Genomic DNA, 17999 nt, shown 5'->3' with positions numbered 1-17999 from the left:
GCAACTTTCTACAGATTTTTTAATTTCATCTTCAATATCTGAAAATTTTGCTAAATTCATACAAGTATCTCCTAAAATAATGTCCACCATGCACACACTGTCAGAAATCAATAATAAAGTTTAACACAGTTTACAATTTATTCTCAACATAAAGTTCATATAATACAATTCCCTCCAATGACTTTCTTATACATTAAAATACAACTAGACCATTTGGTACATGTATATAAATAAGACAACTCTACAGTATATGAAAGTGAATTTTATAACTGTCTTTGGAGTATGCGGCAAAAAGTCCAATGTAAGAAGAAGACCATAAATAATTCAAGGCAGATATGTAAGAACATAAGAAATACGAAAAGTTTGATCGAGGTCACATAAACACCATAACGAAAAAAAATAGGGCATCTAATGGGATGTTAAATGATACCCGGACATGTTGCAACAATCTTTGGGGGTAGTAGATAATCTGATCAAACTGAAATTCACACCTGACTTGTATTTTACAACAATAACTGTACAAAGTTTGAATTAGATCTGTTGAACAATATCTTTTAAAGTTATTATCTGCAAACCATTTAGGGAAGGCCAGACAACTTTTTGGAGGGTATAATAATACATAACCACATCGTGTGGTGGGGTATAAAAAGCAAATCCTTCCCAAGCTCCTTTAAGCCCATGTTTCATTTATGAATGTGTATTACATGTGAATGTGCCATTTTAGATTATTATGAATACACAACAAGTACACTTTATATTCAGTAAGGAAATCTAACGATACCACTGTCATTAATTAATCTTCAAAATCATTGTATGTTGAGTTCCGAATATTTTTTTTAAAAACGTAATAGTCAGACTAGAGACACAAAATTAGTGTAAATAGTTTTAAGACAAAATATTGAGGTTGAATAAGGAACTTTACAACAAGACAAAACTTCTAACTGAGGAGGTGAGCATGCTCATATAGTTCCTACATAAGTGTCACAAACAATACGATTACTCCAAACAACTGGACTAAAGCACATGATACACTTACCCCCTTACTCCCTCAAAGTCTTATAAATCCTCCGAACTGGCTTTTGATTTATTACAAGTGGACAGATAATTAACCCTCAAATTTGCAAATTCATGAAAAAAAAATTGAATAAAGCTTAAATCAATGAACACAAATAATGTACATAAAGTGTAATGGAAATTTCTGAAACAGTTTTATTGTCTACAGAGAGAACAAGAGACAAACAGACATCCTATCTGTCAAGAGAGCCATGTGAAATTGGTTCTACACCAACTTTTCCTTTTTAGTAACAACATTTAAAAAATACATGTGAAGCAGCTTCCAAGTTACTAAATGGACAATAATTTCCTACAGACTGACAGACAGACATACTTCCATATAAATTCTTATTTCTATTTATAGACATAATACATAACTATTATAACAATATACAATTGAATTGCACCATATTAAAAATCTTTTGTACATATGACAAACATGAAGTGGCACCCATCATGCTAGGTTTACCCCCACTCCTTCTATATAGTTATAAATGGGAAAGTCCTATGAAACAGGAAACTGATATCAGACAGTAACCAATCACTTTATAACATAAGTCCAATATAATTTTGTATATAAAACAACATACTAAATTTGAAATCATGCTATCCACTACTAGAAGACCAGACAGATAGATGGAAAAATTGATTCCAATTTACTACCTACTTGTTGAGTGGGGGTATAATGATCTTGAATGAAAGATATGTAGATATGTGTGCCACTTTTGCTTAAAATCAAATTTGACCCCCAAAAATTACTTAATAGTAAACAGTCTTGTCAACAATATACCAAAGGGAGGTAACTGTAGAATTAATACACGGGAAATGCAGGCACATTAGAAAAATATCTTAGGATGGCAAATTAGGATATTTCAAGTTAATTGAATTCAGCAGATAAAGTAACAAAAAACATAGATTTACTTATTACTGAATTTAAGACTTAAAATATGGTATGTTTTCTGATAAGAATAAAATTGTTTATACTTTAAACCAAATTCAACATATGATAGTGATGTGTTTTTTAATAATTTACTGGTTAATTAATGTGGATACTAATATTGATTAAAATATTTTTGAAATTAAACCTCAACCAAAGTTGTGCACAATTGATAAAAATTTTTCATACACCAAAAATGTATCCGTCATTTCTTAAGTAAGTTCTGCTCAAATATCATTGTTATTTCCAAAAAAAAAACATAATAAAATTCAATTCTACAGTCAGTACCGTTATGAAGTTAAGAAGAATCTCAGCAAAGGTGAACTTGAATATGTATTAAATATACATGTATTAAATGTAGAGTACATGTAAACATGTAGAAAACATGTAAAATGTACAGTCCATATTTACATGTAGAAAAACATGTAAAATGTAGAAAGAAGCTAAACTTTCTTTCCAATTAAAAATCAAATTTCTGTTTAACAATCAATAAATATAATATAACAAATTAATTTAGAATGTATCATACATGTATCATACATGTTAACCTAGCAGTTAAAATATCAATTTCATAATCTTAAGGACATGAAATCAGATGTCATTTTCATTCCATAGAAAGTTTTATGCCATATAGTTGGAATAAATTTTCATTCACATATTTATAAGATTATTAAAATACACAAATATTTCTCTGTTACAAATTCAAAAGTTCGAAAACCACAAAAATAGATTAACAACTGCAAACAAACTTATTTAAAAAATATCTGTTTATGGTGACAATCTTAAAGATCTTAGAATAATGCAATTTATGTTGCAATAAAAACTATTAGGAAATGTGACAACTTTGTTTTATAATAAGATAACTAATTGGAAAGAGCAATTAACCAAAATATGATTAGGAGTGGCCAAAGAACACCCATATTAGACAAGTTACATTTTCAAGTGTTCTTGGCATGAATAATAAAATTTTGGTTATTCATGACTAATTGGTTATCCCTTTTATTATATAGATTGTCCTGAAAATTTATTTTTTGGCTATTTTCAATACATTTCTAAAGTTTGTGTTTGGTGGATTGATATTTATGTTTTGACTGTTGGTGGGAAAAAGTCAGAAAGTGAAAATACAAAATTTATTACATAGGGAACACCTGATTACTACTATTGATATAATAATTTTGCTGTAAACAAAACAAATGATCTTCCAAGTGTATTTCTGGTCTTTAATATTTGAAAGTCAACCTCAGAAAAATTTATTTGGCAGTTATGATATTACCATAAACAGATATTTATTTTTTTGGCCTCGGCTATTTTTACAGGGTAAAAAAATCCAAATTGCCTTTGTTCAGATAATCCTGATTTTTACACTGTTGCTGTGATATAAATGCTGGTTGTTCAAAGTGAAGATTTCCATGGGATATAGTTATATCCAACAATATGATGCGATGAAATTCTAATTAAATTCTTGTTATAAATCTGTATGTAAAGATGAATATAACAGGATCCATGCTACCTACAATGACAAAAAACCATAAAAATAAATCTTACATATGATGAAGAAACCAATTTTCCATTCTCCTAAATCTGACTCAAAATTTTATGAATAAAATAAGATAAAATCATATTATTGATTTGACAATATTATTTTTCATACCCAATATATATTTAATATTCATGAGGCCACCCACTTAGGCCAACTAAAATAAATTTGTTGGTTCTCCCATATCTCATTTGAATGTGTCATATATAAAGCCATTTTTTTCACCAGACCAATAAAATAAAAACAAAAAAAAGACGAAAAAAAAATAACTCCATCATATTGTCCTGGCTTGAACAAATGTTAAAATCATCCTTATTACTTTATTTTCATTTTAAAAAAACTGGCATGTGAACAAATATGTTATAATTTGAATGGCATTTACTCTGATGTCAGTTGTTGAACATTATACTTATGCTCAATGTCTGTTTATTTGGCAAATTATTACATGTCCCCATAATTCTGAAAGTCTCAAAAGTCGAAAATTGAAAGGAGAAACCTTCCACAATGGCTTACATACATCATGTACATGGTAATATTTGAAGTATAAATGTAGAAATAAATGCTTGATAATAAATGTTGTAATGGCCTGGGAAATAACTATGCAGTATATCATTTTTAGAAAAGAACTGAAGTATTCATAAATTTACGCTGCAAATATTGCACTGTTTTCAAGTGTCAACACAAAATGGTGGATGCAGATCATTCCAAAATCTATTTTATTTGTTATTAAAACTGCAGATGGATATTAAGAGACTGTCTATGTAGAAACCAGGCAGTTCCTATGATATCAATGGCACATGGAAAATTTTATCCCACAGAACTTACTGTTCAAATGTTATGTTTATATAAAATGTATGTCATTATGATACATTTCTGATACAAGACATTTCAATACGATACACAACAGCATGCTGTCCTATATATATATTTTTTTTTCAATTTTGAATAAAGAATATTCAATACATTTAAATATGAAAAATTTTGTTGAACTTGGTCTACAACTTTGATCTTCAGTGTCAGTCTCTGTAAGAATCTGGAAGTCGGTGAAACATGGTATGAAAAAACTTTGTTTTGATAGTGTAATTTGACTATTTGCACCATCAGAATCAAGGAAAACGGACAAGATTGTCCATATTATGCTGGACCATTGAATTACAATTTCACTGAAATGCACTAATTAAGAACATTTCCAGGGCTGATAACTCTGTTAAAAACCTAATTTTTTATTCTATTGAAAAATTTCTGCTCAAAGCCAGTGATGCAGAGATCAAATAATGGTCTTTTCAAATAGAGAAAGTACCCTTGAGTGAAATTACATTGTCAGATTGGTGAGTTTTTGACATGCATGTTTCTGATTTTTCCCATTTTGCCCAATTCTTACAAACACTTATACTTAACAAAGATTAATGAATTTTTCCTCACAAAACATGTCCTACTTTACTATTGCATAGTAATTTCAGAAACTGTTTGAAAAAAAGTTGTGTTTTGACCTGAATCAAATCATATCAAAACCTCAGTCAAATGTATCGTATCATGACCAAAGAATTGTGATTCATCGATGTCATGATGAATAGTTTCATCCTTACTATATTTGAATAAATGGCATTTTGTTTTTGATAGTGACTTTATCACAGTCACTTCAGGTGAACATGCTAGGACAAGCCCCAATATTAACCGTGATGAAGTCACTACCTAAAACAAAATGTCATTTATTCCTTTTATCGGTAGTCTGCAAATTATGAAAGAAAACGATGCTCATTATCTGAAATATGTTATGATATTACCCAACAGCATAATTTAAATAGGGATTATTTTATCTCATGACCACTGAATGTCATGACTTGCGATATGGTCCAGTAAAAATTTAGCATGTGCGAAAGTTAATGAAGTAATGAAACAAGGAAAGTTGACATACCACAAAATTAATTTGTTAACATTAGTTGTGCATTTTTATCAGGATTATTTTAAGGATTTATTATAAATTCTACATTGGTGAGTAAGGATTTTGTCAGTTCTCCTGAAAAATAAGGTCACTCTCGTGTATGTTGTAAGAATTGCCAAGAAGTCCAAAAGACAATAAACATTGTCAGCTTTCTGGTTACCATCCATGTGCTATGTTTTATTTTAAAATAGCACTTTACAGTAACTACTTTGCAAGACAAGATAAACATCAGCTACATAACTCGTAAGAGCATCATGGTTTATCCACATTATTTTACTTCAGCACCAGAGCAGATGATTTACATGTACATGTAAAATGCCACAAATCTCAATTCAGGCTTTTAGAAAGTATACCATATTGGTTTTTTTATACCATTTTAGGAAGAGATTTGTGACTGTTGTACATGTATTGTATTTCTTTTGAATAATTTACAAAAGATTATTTTCAGTAATGGTTGCAGGTACAAATTTGCCAGTCATTGCAACATCATAGTATAAAGTAATTTCATTGGTTTCCCCCCCAAAAAAGATCCCTACGTGGGTAATTGGCACATGATTATTGCAAACTGACCAATATTTCTTGTATCATGTCAGTTTGCCGACCCAAGCATTGTCAGCAAGTACGAATCAAAGGGATTATGCTCGAATTACCAAAAATATAGAATAGAATGGAATATGTTTTAATCCAATCAAAAGGCCCTTTACATAGCATATACAATAAAACTGTCATTACATTTTCATTGGTAAATATTATCCCTCCAAAAGTTTTATATTGCACTCGCAAGCTTGTGTAATATAATATATGGTCGAAACAATATTTACCAGTATAAATGCATTATTCCTATATTTAATACTTATAGCATTTTTTTTATTAATTGTATTACTAGTGGTCTAGTGGAGCGACAGATAGATACATGTACTGAGTGGTGAACCATAGTACATCATTAAAAAAATCTTTCAACACTTACAAGAAATGTGGAAAATGAAGTCATTAATCCTTCTTTTAATATCTCTGATGGTCCACCATACTCTTCATCATCAACTTTTTGGAAACTGTTGTAGTAAACATAAACTATGCCTACATTTATGGCAAAAAATCTGAAATTCAGGGAATATATATATATATATATGTGTGTGTCTAGGAAATAATATTTGGGTCACATGAGTACTGAGTTACGAATGCAAATTTCATAGTTCTCTAAATACTACTGGGTATATGAAGTATTAAAATATGGCATATAACGGGACAATAAATGATACCCTGCCATGTTTCAAAAAATTTTGTGGGGAAAAACAACTTAAAACGGCTGTAAATTTTGTTTTAATAATCAGATCAAACTGAAATTCAAACTTGGTCTGTATTTTACCATACTCAATAAATATACTTTTGAAATCATCCTTAAATATCTTCTAAAGCTATGATATGGAAACTGCCGGGAGACAGACACTGTTGGACACCCAACTTAAAGGGTATCACATACTACCTCACTACTTCTTGTGGTAGGGTATAAAAAGAAACACTCATCTCATAATTGATACTGGAAATATCCTATCTGATGAATGTTTATAAAATAATACAACTGTGATACACCTTGAAATCTTCTACATGTATATACTTACAATATCAAACCTACAATTCCTTTCAGGGGTATAAGACCCCAAATAATACCAAGAATGAGTCCTAATATCTGTCTCATCCAGTACACAACATCAAGAAATTCATCCTGTCAATATGAAAATAACAGTTGTCATGACTATAAATTCATGAAAAGTCTTGTATAACTAAAACTGTGAGCAATTTCTCAAAAGAATAACACAAACTTCCACTTGAACTCTAAACAATTGCATGTACAGGTCTCACTTACATTTGTACCACCTCCCAATACCAAAAACACACTGAACCTAGATCTACATGTATGTATTGTAAGTGTATAATCTGTGTGTAAGTTAATAAAAAGTAGTCAAAATAAAACTAAAAAAAGGTAAATTCCAGAAAGAAAATGATTGCCTTACCTATTTCAGAAAAAAATATGCCTTTGTTAGGATAATACAATGGGAGCTAAATTTTTTCCAAGGTGGGTATAGTTTGTGACAACAGCAAGTGAAGCAATCCAAAGAGGAAGACATTATGTGCATTGTGTACATCTAACTTTTCCTGAACTTTTTAAACAGATCATATTCACATCTTTTCATTAGAAAAAAAATCTGAAAAGACCCAAGACTTTCAGAAAAGATGACTTTATTTATTGTGAAATATCATCTTTAACTGTTTGGAATAGAGATTATTTAAACTTTCTCTGTAAGGATCTCACTTTTTTTATAATATTACTTTCTGTACGTAACTTAAAAACTTTTTTGTGTTGGTACATGTACAAATGTACAATGTATATTGGGGAACATTAAGGGAAGATGTAATAACCACTTGGCTATGCTCGTTTTCACATGATCTTAGAGATATAGTTCCGTGAACAAAATTATGGGCAATAACAATCCTGCTTGAAAAATTGTATGGCAGGACATACATTAATCCAAACAATTATGCGGTTTAGTGTGGCTAATTTTTATTTTGCTTGGTTGCCTCCCTTTGACATAACTGTCAGATTAAAAAAATGCCTCAGCTAATGTCATGATTATCTGGACTAAAATACAATGTGCAAGTACCTAAGTAACTTATATGTTTCATGGACTAATTTTCTAAATAAAATATGTAAAGTAAATCATTTTTTGTTTCTCTGTCCACTGCTTTCAAAAAAAGATAAGAAACTCTACAACAACAACCCAAGGCATGCCAATGAAATATGATGATATCCCATAACTTTAAGCATACAATCTTTATATAAATTATAAAATTTCTATGCTGGAAAGCAGTGGCGTATCAATGATGCCCCGTGAGTATCCACCCGCTACATCTCAATGTTTACCACCTACATGTACTTTACCAAGTTTTGCATTGAAGTAAATGAAAAGGTAGCCACAAAATATTGGAGTAATGGACAGCTTTCCTTGAATTTTTTAAAGCCCTGTCTGTCAACCATGGCACAGTGGGTTAACCCCACTGCAGCGGTCAAAACATTAAGCACCTGTCCCGATAAAAATTCAAGACAACAATTGATGGACATTTTCTATTTCTATACTTATAGCCTAGATATTTTTTTATTAAATTTCAAAGAAAAGTATTATGATTGTAAATGCTGATCTCTCAAGGGATGGATGAATGACAAGGGCCATTGGTGTCATTATTGTTTACGTGTAATCTTGTTCTAGTGCAAAGTTGTAATTCTTAGTCATATGTGCATTAAATTATCATCCAATTTAGTAAAGCATGTCTCTCACATAGCAAATCATTTATCAGTTATGTTTATTTCATTGTAGGTTGAAAATCAATATTAAAATATGAATCTAATTTTGAATGTATACACCGATTTTTAGATTGCACAGTAAATCACAACAAGAATATTATTCCTTATATGGAATGATGAATTGCTTTGAATACGTTAGTCAACACCTCTTGACCTGACCTTGATGACATGATCCACAAGCCCAGGTCCCTGTTCTTTGTTAAGAAAAATCCAAATTTGTGATTGCACCAAAAACAAGTTGCAAAGGAAATGGAAAAAACCACAAGATGTCAAGTATCAATATTGAAAATCTCAGAGGAATTTTGTTGGTGAATAAGGTTAAAAAATGGGTATTTAAATTTGATGTAAAGGTAGTCGTTGTTTTGTAATAAAAAGGAAAAACATTCACAATAAACTGGTGATTACAAATGTACAGTTCACCCATTTCAAACTTAGTTGGAATATAGCTGAAGGAGCAGGGTATGTCCAGTTTTGTGATTTTTCTAACGGAAAGGCTATAGGCCCATATATCTCTAAATTATCTCTATGCAAGAGCCTGCTGTCTTGGGAGGCAATAGGGTATGTAAGTCTCGTCACGTGACTGTGATTTCATGAGAATGGGTCCTCATCTCCCATTCAAATGCACAGAGATTTGTCATTAACATAGCATTGAGTTCAATGTTAAAAGCAAAATATATTTTTGTGAAAAAATACTGATAAAAATGACAAATATCTTGTTCTACTGAATAAAAATGTTAAGAAAAGCATAGAAGTAGAAAATTTTGCATAGTGATACAGCGTTTTCATTTCCCGGAAGTGAACAATAAAATGCAGACTGGCCTTCGGATTTCAATACGTTCTACATCTAAAATTCCACAAGGAAAACTGAAAGTAGAACGAGACTTACAAACCCTATATCAGATTATAAAGATGTCTCAGTAAATGTCAAGATTATCTGGACTATAATTGGTATCAGTTCAAGCCCATTTTTGATTTAATCATAATCATAATTTTATTTAGCCATTTTTTATTGTTAGTGATTGTTTTTATTTGTTATGCGTTTCTTGGTATACAAAAACCAAAACCAGTATTTGTGACTGATATGCACAATCAACGAAGAATTTTATAATTCCATACCAGAAATTTGATTGTAATTCCACAATATTTGTTGCTAAGTGTGAATTGTTGACAAAATACTGATGATTGTATTTTTTAATTTCTACAACGTATGTTGACAAATGTGCAATTTCTCACAAATTTGAAAAAAAAAATTAATTATTAATAATTAAGTAGGAACAATAACCTTAAGAATTTTTGACACAAAATTTTTGCTTTTGTCAACTACCTTTAACCAAAAATCAGCTTGGTGACAATATCACAGCCGATTTGACCATATGAACATGTGATCAGGATTTAAAACGTCATTGAATCTGAACAATTCACAATTGTTTTCACGGAAAAGCCGTTTCATGAATGAGCAAGTTATTGCCTCATTTTAAATATCGGAATATGTCAATAAAACTGTACTCTGTAGACATATTTTTATTTCAGATTTGAACAATATCTCATGTAAGTGACGCCTATAGTCGCCTGTGAACATACTGCACGCCAAAATTTTAAATTATGAGTGCCAAGAAATAATTACTTTGTCTTCCCAAGCAGAATCAGCAGAAAATGCTTTGTTGATTGAAGTCACAATAATGGATCCGTTAGCTGCTTTTTCGCTAGATTTCGCTAATCTCTTCATATTTTACTTTGAAAATTGCGAAACATGAATAGTTTACATGTGGAAATACTGAAGCGTCTTTTTGACTTAGATAATGTGAACAAATGTGTGTTTAAGCAAAGTGTAAAACTGTTCCCAAATGCCTAAAGCTACGACCAGTTTTCCGGTTCATACTTTTTTTGCGGATGCTAGTTAAAGTGGCAATTGGACAAAACGGTACCTATGTAAATAGTTAAAATGGCACCTGGTTAAAATGGCACTTATTTAAAATGGCACTTGGTTTATTGTATTTTTTATCTGTTTACCTGATACAAGTCTTCCCCAAAATGCAATGCACCTTAACTTTATATCAATTTCTAGTGGGTATCTACCCAGCTCACCATATATCATATAGCTTGGAGTGGAAGATTTCAAATTTAAAAGAATTTTACATAATTTCAAGTAAACTTTCTCTAATACATCATTAATACCACATCCAATAATCTCAGAGCCATGAAGTAATATAGGTTTTACCATTTTATCAAATAAATCAATTTGAATACTTATTGGAAGTTTATAGAGTCGTCCCAATGTAAGAACCTCATACATAGCTCTAGGAGCTTTATCGGCTAAATGATTTTTTTGCCATACCAAAATTACAGGTTTTGGTAAAGACAATATCAAGATAATTGAATTCTTTAACAATTTCAATGTCAGCGGTTCCATAAGAGAATTTTAAGAATTTGCCGGTTCTGTCGAATCCAAAAACCATGACTTTTGTTTTAGTTATGATATCTGTCGACATAAACTATCGCAATCTGAGAATTTAAAGTTGTGAAAATGCCAAGTAGTGTCAACAACAAAACATGTGAGTTGCGATACATCATGTTGACTCTTTCATGAATTAACTTGATTTATTGACTTAATAACTCGACAAAAGCTAGTTTTTCGTGGTAAGTAACGGTAAATTATCGCGAAAAATTTCGCGTTCGTCGAAATAATATGTCAACAATTCAAGTTATTTCACAAAAAAAGTCAACATGATTTATCACAATGCAAACATTTTGTAGCTGACACTACTTGGCATTTTCATAACTTTAAAGTATAAAATTGCGATAGTTTATGTCGACAGATATCAATACGTTCACGACAAGTTGAGATAACATGTCTCCATTTTGTCACAATAATTAGCTCTAATGTCGTGATATTGGTAAAAAGCTATTGCGAAAATATTTATGTCGAAGCTACATATTGGCATGACTCTCTATAAGTTGTGATAATTAACTCGAACGGTGGACATAATTATCTTAACTATCACGAAAAATTATTGTGACTTTTTGAGATGAAATTGTCATTTACGTCGACCAAATACACCAATTATCACGACTTTTCGAGATAATCTTTCGCGACTTTTATTTATCACGATGACAGAAATAGACTTCCATAAATACGGAAGCGTACAGGTATCATTTTTTGTTGTTATATATTTCAATTAAACGATTTAAATATATCAACATCCTGTGATATAATTCGTCATTTTCAAGTTTTCTTGTCGTATGTTAAAATTATATTGATATATGAAAGTCAATATCTTATTGTTGATAATTTTTGTCGATATTTAAAAATCAACATTTTATATTAAACGATTGTTTTATTGACAATTTATTTTTATATCGAGGTATAATCGGTATTTTGCCATAATTTTGATACGAAATTACGGAAGCGTATAGGTATCATTTTTTGTTGTTATAAAAGTCGACATTTCGTATCAAAATTATGGCAAAATACCGATTATACCTCGATATAAAAATAAATTGTCAATAAAACAATCGTTTAAAATAAAATGTTGATTTTTAGATCTCGACAAAAATTATCAACAATAAGATATTGACTTACATATATCAATATAATTTTAACATACGACAAGAAAACTTGAAAATGACGAATTATATCACAGGATGTTGATATATTTAAATCGTTTAATTGAAATATATAACAACAAAAAATGATACCTATACGCTTCCGTACATAAATAACTAAAAAATGGAAAGACGTGGCGTACGTTGTTGGTGTCATTTTTGGTAACGTCGAAGTCGGCAAATTTTGACGTCTTTTTTGTATTGCGACGTACATCGTTCTATAATCGTTACACGTGAAAAGAAGTGTGCTTGATTATTTTACTTAAATAACACACACGACATGTTTTATTATTTAATTATCCGATTCGATATTTATTTTTCGTACGTTTTGGTCAGTTGAAATGATCAGACTACATCCTGATATGGTAAATAGTTTGGCATCAACCATTTAAAAATGATTTTAAGGACATTTTATCCTATGGGAAAAATGTTAGGGATTATGAAAACAAATTTCGTGATGCGAAAAAAAGCAAAACACCCTCACTAAAACAGTAAGCCAACAAACCTACAAGCAAAAATGTCAGTAGCACCCCCCGCCCCCGGAAATCATATTTTGAAAGCGTATTAAGTGAATCTTTCCTATTTGATTTTATATCTCTAGTGTAGATGTATGTTGATATTTCCGAATAAATGTACTCGTTTCGGAATTTTATAAGGTCTGTTGCTAAACATAAAACATTGCTAAACATTTCGGGAAATACGTTGATTTTACAATATTTCACTAGCGAATGTGCAAGCGCGTGTGTACACATTTCAAAATACTTTGATGCAGGCACACTGATCCCGATTTCACCAGGACATCATTGCATATGAACAGACAGGAGTGCGCGCAAGAGTGGCTTTCTTCTTCCTGTTTTCTTTTCAACATTTCTTTCATTATTTTATCAGATTCGCTAAAATCGTATATTTTTTTTATTCATTACGTCCACAGTCGTAATAATTCAATCTAGTATCGTAACTTTTCAATACTTTTTATTGTTTTAAAATTGACGTTAAAAGAGTTTTTACGTCGCAAAACAGAACGTTACTTTGGGAACGTCAAAAATGCGCTTTGTGACATTTTTGTTAGACACGGTTTTACACACACACACATATATAGAGGAGGATGAACACATTTTTAAGTATATGAAGAAATCGACTCAATACCAATTGCTTTTTTGAACAATTCGTTCGAATTTCGCATTGTGTACTCGTGAATAAATAAAATATACAAATTGTAGATGTGGCATTTCGGTTAGACACAAATTGATGCACTTAGACACATGTTCAACCAAGTACCATTATTTTTGGTATATACTATCTGCAGCATATACACATGTAAAATTCAAAATTTCATAGTTATTAGTTCACTCAAAGCTAACGAAAAAAGCTTTTGATAAAGACTGCGTAGCACGCAACGTGTAGAAAACGTCGGGAAAAAGACAACGCGACATCACAACATACATGTACGTGCGTATTTATCTTCTATTAGACAATAAAAACTCATTATTTTTTAGAATAAACATGATATTCTAAATATTTATACAGTCCTTTAAGCGTGAATATACTTTGGTAAAAATACTATTCGTTGTTATATTTTACAACCGTAAGCAAGAAAGTAGCCAATGGCCAACGTTGAAAAAAATAAGATTTGTGATATAATTGAAATACGGACAAAAAGGCTTTTAACAAAAAGACGGATTGAACATTTTATATATAATTCCATCGGGGTTATGTAATAAAATGTCAATATAGTTAATAAAAGTCCCGATTAAAAAAAGATGTTTGCATAACTTTAAAAAAGAAATGTCTAACATTTTGTCTTCAAATCGATTTCTTTCCATTTTTACAATGTCCACATCAAAGGGGAGATATTTGTGATATTGTAATACGCTTTGATCTTATCATTACGTCATGAAAAATATGACATCGTCTGCAGCACAAACTGCTCTTTCCAAAAAAGTTAGTTTTATCAAATTACGCCAAGAAACAACTTAGATGTATTGGTGAAATGGGAAGCAAGCATTTCTTAATGTTACCCGTCCACATATGAAAATGGACGTTCCTGTGATCGAATAATGCTTTTCCTCCACAATTAACGTCATCTTTCAAAGATTTATGATTGTAATCCTAAAACAACAACCATTTTCGAACATTTTAATATCTATATTGCCTTTGGTAACTCCACATTCTAATAACAATATTTGGGTTTTCGTAACCAGCCCCGGTTCAATCGAATGTGACACCAACAACGTACGCAACTGCAAACAAAATAATTAAATAATTTTTTTTTGTCTGATAAAAAATCCTGGCCCCAAATGACTATGACCTATAGTGAAATGGAAAGAAATCATCTTCTCCCGATGTGTTTGAAAATGAATTTTCTGACCCGCAATATGTCAAAAATAAATATTTTAACCCCACAAAATTTGCCAGGCCAAAATCCCTCAAACAAGACACGAATGGGCTGTCGTAAACTGTTACCGTGACATCATCTACGTGCCAAGGAAGAAATCACTACGTATTTAAACCAGTTATGATCGTATTATAACAATACGCGTTAACATGAATCGCGTATATTACAAAGCGTTACTGTTTTGCTTTTATATATTTTATGCACTGCACAATGCAAACAACTTCTGAATTAAGTTCTTGGTATTAAACTACCATTTATTCTGAATTAATTACCATAACCAACTTGCTATTTTTTATGCGCACGAATACTTTGGGTTGTTGTTAGGTCAACATGGATGCTGAAAGTCGACGTGTACCTGTCATTTTGTTGTTAAACTTGTTTTGTCTTTTTACATTGTGTCATGGGCAAGTTCAAAATCAATATGATGCTATTAACAATAAACTCAATCCGAAGCATGGCCCTATGATGGGCAAAAGTGACGATGGGGCCATGCCAGTTGTTCCCGATGCCGGGCTATCAGGAAAACCACAAGGCCAGACTGGGCATATACCCAAAGATGGTACCGGTCCGAGGAAGCACAGAAAATTCCCACAGTTTAAACTGTCAGAAGTTCCTCAATGTAAGGATGATATTCATAAATTTTGCAACCCGAAGATTGTTGACAACAATTTTGAAGTCATTGACTGTTTGCAAGGAGACCCTAAGGTACCGTATAAATCAACATTAATATGGAGTAGACATTGCCTGTATCAGCAATCACCACAAGCTTAACCATGCGTGTACCGTTTGTGCGAGACTCATAAAAATAGTACAGGACATTAAAAACCTCTTTGGCACAAAGGGGTGGGGGTCGGATGAGAATTTGTTTTGTTTCACAAGTGCAATATTTTTATTTATATCTTAGTAGCATGCAAAATCAATATTTTTATGTGAAAATCTGCCTTGTTGAATAATGGGGATGTTTTTTTTCAATGAATGATTTAAAAATGTTTATTCCAAAATCCCAGTCATGTCCCCTTTCCCATCACTTTCAATATGGTTGATAACTTTGTTGTACATTGCCATACTTTACTATTTTTAGCTCTTTATGGTATCTTGAGCAACATCCTTTTCATGTCTAGAGGGTTAGATTAATTTGTTCAGATACTGGAAATATTAGGGTTCTCTACCGATGGTGGGAATATTTTAAATATATCATGTGATGTAAACAAAATTCAGACGCAATTGACAGCTGTAAATTCCAAGAAAGAAATTGTCTTTTCCATCTTAGAAAATCTATGCTTCGATTTGGATAATACAATCAGATTTAAATTCTTTTCTAAACAGTCAAACAGCAAAGATACATGTACTTTTTAAACAACACATCAAATTCACTTCTTTAAATAAGTAAAAAAATTAGAAAGGACTAAAAAACTATCAGAATAGATTGAGTTATTTTCACTGAATTGTAATCTTAATCTACCATATTTTCCGGACTATTAGTCGATGTAGAGTATTTCGAATTGCCTGATTTTGACTAAAATCAAGGAAAAAGACATAAATAAGTCCAATTGGCATATAAGTTGAGGGTCAGACATGTGCATTTATATCGTAGGTGATAGCGGAGATCCGAGATGATCTATGTGTTTTTTCACAGCATACTATTTCAGCATTGTTACCTTGTATAGTATTTCTGAAAAAAATTAATATTTGTATTTTTGTTAAAGTGTGCTTTGTCCACGAGTTCAATTATTTTTTATTGAATTGCTTATCAATTTTTCTGAAGCAATAGATAGTCGGTGTACACAATCATAAACATATCAAGCCTTGGTACCCAGGTGTGAAATTTGCGGGAAATTAGTTTGATGAATATGTCATAATTACGAGTGGTAATTAATAAACAATTACCTGGTATTTTGAAATACATTAACATGGGTTTCATTTTTTTTTTTTGAAATGCAGGTACCTTTGGTTTTGTAGGAGGTACTTTTCATCATTTTGTTTAATAAAAATGTATGAAATTTTAAAATTCTGGAGGTACATGTACCTTTCAGTAGTTTAGAAGGGTAAAAGTACCTGGTACTGCCTCTTAATGAAAGGCCTGCATTAATAACTAATTATTAATTCATAAAGGATACCGGCACTCATTAATAATCTTCGAATTCGATCGCCGGTTTGACTGAGTTATGGCTTTCATTGATTGTTTACCCAAAATTTTAAATTTCAACAATGAAATAAATAAATCTAATGAAATGCATTGTAGATGAACATTTTTTCTTGGAAAATCCTTGTATAAAGTTGAAGTGGACTATAATTCAAGGCTGACACTTTGCTGGAAAAAAGTATTGACTTGTAGTCTGGAAATTGTGGTATATTTTTTTATTCGTTTGATTTAAGGAATTCATAAATTTCTCCATAAGGACAGTCACTTTTTTACGTTGGGGACATGACTTTTTTTTTCTTTAGTATATTGGGAACCTTAAGGAAAATTGAGATAGTGCATGTAATAAGCATAGAGCTCATACTACTTTGCGGTGCTTGCTATAATTTCACTTTTACTCTTAAAAAAATGCTTGTGGCCTCTTTGATATCAGCAAATATAAACTATAGCATCAAAACAGAACAAACGCATTGAGGCATCTAAATTTAAGTACACAAGTAGTTCTTCTAGACAGAAACAGTTCACCCCAATATTCACCAAAATTTTAATCCTTAATGGAAATTGTAGTCTTTCTTAAATTTGGGACATGAACTTTTTTCACAGGAAGAAAAAATTGGTTGCCCAGAATTGATTGCTTACATTGCTTTTTGACAAGTACATGGCCTTAAGGTAAAAACAGGAAACAGTGATGATTTATATGTATTTTGAATGGATTGAGCATGTATAGAAAAAAAATGAATTCTTGTAGTTTGTGCTGATACTGGTTGTTTCAAAATGTACCACCAGGTTATAAGGTTTAAGGTTGTCCTTTTGCACTGTACAAGTGAAACTACCATTGAGACAAGTAAAAATTAAATTATACTTATCCCAGATACAACCAAATTTTATTCCTGTTCAACATTCATTTACTAGAGGACAACCTAGATTTCAATTTGGGCAAGTAGAATTTTCATCAACTTGTTCGATAGGTTCATAAAATATTAACATCATTCCCTGATCAAAGAATGTAAAAATATGTACATTGTACAATATAT

At 31.1% G+C, this 17999-nt stretch overlaps 2 protein-coding genes across 3 annotated transcripts in view; one reads left to right on the top strand and one right to left on the bottom strand.

Annotated features, from left to right (window-relative positions):
* Nucleotides 1-119: 119 nt before the first annotated feature.
* Nucleotides 120-10635, bottom strand: LOC148616879 (GEL complex subunit OPTI-like). The gene is made up of 4 exons (XM_088584031.1): nt 10452-10635; nt 7089-7192; nt 6437-6566; nt 120-3500 (listed from the first exon to the last, which is right to left on the bottom strand). The coding sequence occupies exons 1-4, from the start codon at nt 10551-10553 to the stop codon at nt 3456-3458; spliced, it is 381 nt and encodes a 126-aa protein (XP_088440157.1). The 5' UTR covers nt 10554-10635; the 3' UTR covers nt 120-3455.
* Nucleotides 10636-15136: 4501 nt separating this feature from the next.
* Nucleotides 15137-17999, top strand: part of LOC148616878 (Golgi apparatus protein 1-like) — a 41796-nt gene continuing 38933 nt past the window's right edge. The window contains exon 1 of one of the 2 annotated variants that reach the window (XM_088584026.1): nt 15137-15530. In XM_088584026.1, the coding sequence (XP_088440152.1) occupies nt 15156-15530 (375 nt within the window). In that variant the 5' untranslated portion in view covers nt 15137-15155. The remainder of the gene's footprint in view (nt 15531-17999) is intronic. The other variant, XM_088584027.1, reaches the window with a different exon arrangement.

The sequence above is a fragment of the Perna viridis genome, chromosome 5 (assembly GCF_037379345.1).
Source record: "Perna viridis isolate PV_CMFRI_1.1 ecotype Kerala chromosome 5, ASM3737934v1, whole genome shotgun sequence".
NCBI classification, from domain to species: domain Eukaryota; kingdom Metazoa; phylum Mollusca; class Bivalvia; order Mytilida; family Mytilidae; genus Perna; species Perna viridis.
The sequence above is the reverse complement of the archived record's forward strand: the minus strand, read 5'-3'. Positions and strand labels throughout refer to the sequence as shown.

Excerpts from the sequence above, each read along its gene's own strand:
- LOC148616879 (XM_088584031.1), bottom strand. The coding sequence starts at position 10,553 with ATGAAGAGATTAGCGAAATCTAGCGAAAAAGCAGCTAACGGATCCATT. Across the intron at positions 7,193-10,451 it reads ATTCTGCTTGGGAAGACAAA|GATGAATTTCTTGATGTTGT; the intron begins GTAATTATTTCT and ends TCATATTGACAG. Across the intron at positions 6,567-7,088 it reads GGAATTGTAGGTTTGATATT|ATTTTTTGCCATAAATGTAG; the intron begins GTAAGTATATAC and ends CCTGAATTTCAG.